General features: G+C 37.0%; 1 protein-coding gene across 1 annotated transcript; it reads right to left on the bottom strand.

The window, feature by feature from the left end:
• Positions 1 to 6727, bottom strand: LOC110909059 (ankyrin repeat-containing protein ITN1-like). The gene is made up of 5 exons (XM_022151283.2): positions 6537 to 6727; positions 4666 to 5165; positions 3832 to 3960; positions 650 to 1170; positions 1 to 552 (listed from the first exon to the last, which is right to left on the bottom strand). The coding sequence occupies exons 2-5, from the start codon at positions 4811 to 4813 to the stop codon at positions 31 to 33; spliced, it is 1320 nt and encodes a 439-aa protein (XP_022006975.2). The 5' UTR covers positions 4814 to 5165; positions 6537 to 6727; the 3' UTR covers positions 1 to 30.
• Between the last annotated feature and the right edge of the window lie 654 nt (positions 6728 to 7381).

Consider the following 7381-nt stretch of genomic DNA (forward strand, 5'->3'; position numbering starts at 1 on the left):
TCCTGGTCAGTCACGCCCCCGAAGCGGGTGTTATCCGCGGGTGGATTTTGGGGGTGTGAAACTAAGCAAGATAGGTACCCATTTCATTTCTTTATTGTATAGTATAAAGAAGCTGACGCTAAAACTTATCATCATGGCTGTTATAGAGAGGAAAAGAGTTGTTATACCTAACATCAACTTTATGGGTAATGTTTTCACAAAATCACGTGCGGCAAAACGAGATGTGAGGATTGATAAAAATGTGAGTATGGATGTTGATGATAAGAATAAGGACATGGCATCTGACACTACAAAGGCAATAAAGATTGGTTTTCGATAAAATACTGGAATACCATCAGTTTGATTATATCCTCCTGGAATTGTAAAAGCAGCTGCGAACACCATCGTGGCAATAAGCGTTGCAACAACCATACAATGACTTGCAGTATCTTTCAGCCACTTCTCACCTTCTTTAATAAGTTCTTCGTGTTCCTTTGAGAATAACTCACGTGGTGTTAAACCCTTATTGTTCTTTTGTTCCTTATAATAAAAGGGGACCGCCTCACTTACTTCCTACAACACAAACAAACTAGAAAAGTTATACCCTACTATCTAGCATATGCCACTTATCATCATGAAAGGAAAAAGACGCATGAATTAAAATATGTACCTTAAACCATAATAATTCTCTTTGCATTTGTAAAGCGGCTCCGGACACATCAGCAAGTCGCTCTTTCGTGGTACTCATTCCAGCCAAGTGCAACATATTATTACCATCACCATCTATACGAGTAGTTATGAAATCCTTCATTGAGCCTATCTGGTTCAACAGATTGTGGATACCCTCATGACGGTATTTGACAGCAATATGGAATATACTCATATTGTTATCATTTACCTTGCATATCAGATCAGGATATCGACGGATGAGCTCAGCTAAAAACGTAGTATTGCCCTTTTCTGTAGCAATAAACATTACTTGGGAAGAGTAGTGTCTTGTATGTGAGTTTTTACCTCTTTGTGAATCAGCTGAACTATCTGAATCAACAACCGGATCATCCAAACCTCTTAGAATGCTATCAATTTCATTCCTAGGCCTTTTGGCTATATCCTCCCAAATGATTTTTAGTACTTGCAATGCTTTACTTTCCTTTTCATAAGCTCCAAATGTTAAACCAATTAATGAAAAAACTGAAAGCAACAACCGGAAAAGGGCAAACGGATGATTTAACAATCAGAAATTGAAACAATAAGAAAAACAAAAATAACTAATATATAGTAATAACTATAATAATAAACACTACTAGAAAAATTAAAATTTTTGACACCTTTTTCCGTAGGAAATTCGTCACAATTCGCGATATGGTTGGTTTAATTAAATGAATAATTGCATATTTCCCCTACTAAACTTTTTAATTGCATATTTACTCAACCCCAATTTAAAATTGCATATTTTCCCTCCAATAATAAAAAGACAAAATTGCCCATTTCAAATTACAAAAATCCTATGATATATAAACATCATGTGCGTAACCAGGTTTAAGATACCAAACACGCGACCAACATCAGCCAAATCGGATCTAGTAGGTCAACTCGAGCCGAGTTTGACTTAAAATAAAATAAAACATAATTTATATGCTTATCATAGAGTGAATATCAATTTCATGTATTTTGTTATAAATATTAGTAAATTTATGTTATTTGACATATATTTAATTTCCGAAAACTAATTTCTTTATAATTTGGCATGTCCGAGTACTCCCCGTGTACTCTCCGCCTAGCTAGGCCGAGTACTCTCAACTCCCCGGTCGACCGACTAGGGAGCGCCTAGCGACTTTTGCAACCATGATAGCGAGTACCGAAAACAATTCGGTATAAATTTAATTAATTAATAATAATGCTGATTAAACATTAAAATATAATCTAAGTATAATAATAAATATTTCGTCATAAATGCGTAGCAAGTTGATAATAAAACGTTTAAATATAACTCAAATACAAATATAATTCATCCGTCATAAATGCGTAGCAAGTTGCTACGCATTTCCTACACAATAGTTAATAATAATAATAATTAAACGTTTAAATATAATTCAAATACAAATATAGTTCATCCGTCATAAATGCGTAGCAAGTTGCTACGCATTTCCTACACAATAGTTAATAATAATAATAATTAAACGTTTAAATATAATTCAAATACAAATATAATTCATCCGTCATAAATGCGTAGCAAGTTGTTACGCATTTCCTACACAATAGTTAATAATAATAATAATTAAACGTTTAAATATAATTCAAATAAAAATATAATTCATCCGTCATAAATGCGTAGTAAGTTGCTACACATTTCCTACACAATAGTTAATAATAATAATAATTAAACGTTTAAATATAATTCAAATACAAATATAATTCATCCGTCATAAATGCGTAGCAAGTTGCTACGCATTTCCTACACAGTACTTAGAATTAGTATTTTTGTCACTATTGTGTCGCAAATTGGCCAAAAAAATCAAGATCTTTTTTTCGTAGGAAATGCGTAGTAAATGTGTCAGAATTTGTGACGCATTTTTTTTGCGTAGGAAATTTCTGTAGCAAAATGACCACTTTTCTAGTAGTGGAATATATATATATATAATTGAAATGATTATTGTAATTTTGTATTTAAGAATTTCATGAAGGTTGATAAATAAATATTAAAATTATTCAAAACAAAAGAACTATATTACATGTGAAGTTACATTTCTTTCAAGGATATAAATGAATAAGATATCAGCTAATTATCTTTAATTAATACCAAATTGGTGGTGGTTCATTGACAAAGGTAAAACCTTTAAACACATTAGATTATGGGGTATGGGGCGGGGGTTGGAGAGAAACGCCCAAGTCACCACCCCGGGTGGGCTTGGGTTTGGGCGTGGCCCCATTGGCGTGGGATTCAGCCCGGGCGTTGGGCGGGGCTACCCACATGACATGGTGAAACCTCATTGGCCAAGAGCATTAGCCATGCCACACCAGTCACGCCCCATCATACCCCTTTGAAATTGGCTTTTGGTCTTGGGTGCGCCATACTCCACGTGTCGCACCATGCCCCCAAGCCACGCCCCACAATACCCCACGGTCTTAGGAGGGGGAGGTTTTGTGTTCAAGTGTCACAGACGACATGAATAAAAGAAATTTGTCATTAAAAAATTTTTAAATTTTAATCGACCTTCAAGCCCTTACTGACCTCACAGCCCTTTAACCACCCTCGTTTCCTTCTAACAAGCTAGCGTGGTGACGGTATATGATGCTGCAAAACCACTTAAATCGGTCCTCCACAACCTATTAACAACCCCACATACCGTCACCATTCTGGCTGGTACCACCCCAGACACAACAAAACACCGAACAAATTAGTTCTAGTTTTAGATCTATATATTATATTTCTTGGAATTTATAAACATCGTACTTTGTAAAGTCTATAAAATAGTTAAATACATTACTTACTTAGGGTGGAGGGTATAGGTTCAGGGAGTTGGGTGTTTGAGTGGGAGTCACCGATCGGTGACCACCCCCACTGATTGAGTTGGGTGTTTGACTTGGAGAGAGGCAACAAAAATCGATGATTGTTCAACGATGAATTGAGAGGAGAGGAGAGACCAATCAAGTGTTTTTTTTTTTTTTTTTTAATTGATGGGTGTTTGACTATACCTAGTGATTGAGTGTAAAATGGGGAGTAGAATAGGGAGTTGACATTGCATAATATTATTAGGTAGGATTTCACTCAAACACCCTAGGGTGATTGACTATACCCTCCACCTTTTACTTGAAGAGGTACAACAATCATCAAGGAAAATTCATGTTTACCTGAATTTATGTTTCTTTTGATTTTATTTGATTTCGTTTCAGAGAACGCTTCAGGCTTTAGAGCCAAGAGTTTAAGCACTTCCCCACTTTCAAGTCGTGGATATATTTTCACTATCCTCAGGGCCACATCTACAAAAGTTTGACAATAAATTTCTGAGTCAGAATTTCGTTAATTAAAAGCAATAATGAAAGTGAAACACAAAGCATCGAGACATGGTTGTAAAAATCCCGACTAGTCTCCGATTAATCATTAATCAGTGATTCACCGATTAATGGCCGATTAATCACTAGGCGGTCAATGACGGTCCTATTCTGGCCAAATTTTGGCTACACGCCGGCCAAATTTCGACCAAACCTTATAAATTCCTTCCAATTACTTAAATAAATGTGTCAATGAGTGGTTAAAAAATATCTGATTTAGAAAACTACATATAAAAATGTGTGTGTATATATAACTAAAAATTACATATAAAAATCTCGATCCGATTAATCCCTATTAATCCCGATTAATCACTAGTCGGTACCCCACCGCCCGACTAGCGCCTAGCGATTCTTACAACACTACGAGAGTAATGGCATAAGTTAAATTAATTATTTAATTATTAAAAAATTGAATTAATTTTAGCACCAATTAAAAATTAAAAAGGAATTACAAAAAAATACTAAAAGAAAATTAAATAAATTGCAATTTTTTTTGGTTTAAAGGTCTCAATAATCGATATTCAGTCATAGTTGATGTAATTGTATTAAGCATTAACCTACCCCTACAGCTGATGAACATCTTCAACATGACATTATGAACAAAAACTAGAAGATGTTTAAATAAATGCTTACCGAACATATCGCCCTCCACGCATTTCTTAAGAAGCCAACCACGCTTTTGAGTTGTCCAACCATCATCACGCAAGTCGTTTGAACATTCATACAGATACTTCACCACTTCATAATTTTTATTCATGGCAGCTGCATACAGTGGCATCATCTTTCCCCACCAGCGATTGTCGCCAAGTTCCTATTCTTTTCCAACATAATCATAACTGTTTTAATGTTTCTGGTAGCAGCTGCTTGACAGAAAGCAGTGTCATGATTTTGGTTTTGTAGTTCCAAGTCATCCTTGCTCATCATATCCAACAAATTTTTCACAAATTGCTCCACCTGTTTGCTTCTTATTTTTACAGAGGCTGCAATATGAAGTGGTGTTTCCCCATTTCCAGTGATGCTGTACCTTACCAAATGCGGGTAGTCATAAAGAATGGCCTTTGCCTCTTTCCAGTCGCATCTCCTGGATGCCTCGTACAGTGGGAAACCGATTCTGGCGTAGTCATCTCCAGGTCCTTCAATGTAGTGGCAATACAAATAGTTCATTAGTACATAGATCTAATCGTATCAATAATATTTTATTTTCTAAAGCTTAGAAGCATCAATCAAATGCATATGGCCAATTTGAATTCTTCAGTTTTGTTTGACACATTAAAATGTAGCAAGCTGTAAAAAAATTTGGCTTAGTGAAATCAAAACTAACATAGTACAGTATGTATTAGACCCCCTGTAATGGGGCGTTATTTGACCATTTTTTTTTATTTATAGCGTCCCGCACACCACGACGTGCGGCGCTATAGGGGATTTTTGGGGGGAGGCTCCATGCATATAGCGGCGTGATGGAGGTTGTTTTCAAAAATTTGACCAATCACAAAAAATCAAGGGTTTTTATAATTAATTAATAAAAACGAAAATTAATAATTAGGTAATGATGGGTAGGGGCTTTATGACTACGGGCTCTAGTGATATAACGCCCCATAAAGCCTCTGTGTGACGTGGCACGACACGTGTCGCATAACGCCCCACAAGGGACTTTATGACTACGGATGGCCTTAGGGTGGAAGGGGTGCTCAAACACATGGAGAGTGATAAACTTTTCACCTAGCCAATTACCACATGCCACGTCAGCTTCCCGCTTCACTCCCCATTTTGCACTTAGTAGTTACTAGGGGTGCTTCAACCAAACAATTTTTCATTAAAAAATAAATAAATAAATGTGTGATGGTTGGAAGATGATGGGCCCACCATTAACCCCCACTCTCTCCTCTCACCTCGGTGACTAGTCACCGTGCAACCCATTCACCGAACACCGAAATGCTCGTGGCGGCGCCTCACCGATCGGCAAACTAAGTCACCGAAGGGGTCAACAAATGGCACCCCTTCCACTGTTAGGGTGGTAGGGGCGGGTTCGGTAAGTTTGTGCGGGGAGTGGTAAACTCTCCATCTAGCCAATCATTTAATGACATGTCAACTCTCATTTTCACTTCCTATTTTGCACTCAAACACTAGAGGTGCTCACCAAAACATGTTTTATCCTAAAAAAATATAAATGTGTGATTAGTTGGAATTGAGTTTACCACATACATTAGGTGCTGGCGGCGGTGTGCCCACGCGGCAATCCACCACCCTGCAACCTTCCCCGATTACACCCCTCCACGCTTAGTATATTAAATCAAGCACACTGTAATTTTGTTTTTAAGGAATTTCTGCCAAGTAATAGAATATAGGAAATTAGTTTAAGTGCAAAATGTCCTAAATTTAATAGATTTAAAATGCTTCTCCTGAATGAGACTAGTGGAAACAGTTTGTCAACTAGTAAAAATTTGGAGCCCAATATCGGTCAGTGCATAGGAATTACTTTCTTCGATAGATTTTATAGAAATTACCATAAACTAGATCAAAACAAGGTAGCTTTGGCGGCGGTGGTGGTTGTGTCAACGAGCTTGAAGCACCCTGTATGTTGATTGGGTGTTGGCTTGATGTCATGACTACACAAGATGAGTGCAATCGATAATACCTCTGCTTCAGATCAAGGGGATTGAGCAAGCAAGCGATATTATGAATGTTTGAATGAATGAAAACTGAAAGGCCTTGATCCAGTGGTGTGATCATTTGAGCATGCACTTCATGATTTATATAAAGCCCAACTTCCCTAAGTCAACGTCTAAAGAAATTAAAAAGTTTATCCGGGTAACTATTAATTACTCTGGCCAGTAATTGTTGGTAATTACAAGACTTTCAGTGAAATTCTTTTTTTTAACGACCAACAGAATCAATCCCCAAGCATTTTCGGGGTACTCACTGGACCAAACAGAGTACTTCGAGAGTAACCCGAGTCCACCACCAATTCCGGGGAAAACCTGGTAAACCATCCACCCATAGGCACGACGGTAAAATTACTGGTAAAACCCGTTTGACTCAAGTATCGAACCTAGGTTTCTCTGGGTCTGCTATTACTGTCCACTAGTGCCTCACTCTACACCAAGTAAAAGTTGAACCTGCATCTCTAAAAAAAATGTAAACCTTCCACCACTTAATCAAGAAATCATTGGCTTTCAGTGAAAAATTTATTTCACAGTGTTCAAATGTTAAAAGTAAGCAAAACGATTTTTTTTTTAAATAAACACTTGTCAGAAATACATATCTTAAGTGTTCACATGTTCTTGTTTCATTTCATTGCTTGCAATATTCGTACAATTAGGTGTGTTCAGTGGCGACGGGCCCACATAGA

This window comes from Helianthus annuus, chromosome 14, assembly GCF_002127325.2.
Source record: "Helianthus annuus cultivar XRQ/B chromosome 14, HanXRQr2.0-SUNRISE, whole genome shotgun sequence".
NCBI classification, from domain to species: Eukaryota; Viridiplantae; Streptophyta; class Magnoliopsida; order Asterales; family Asteraceae; genus Helianthus; species Helianthus annuus.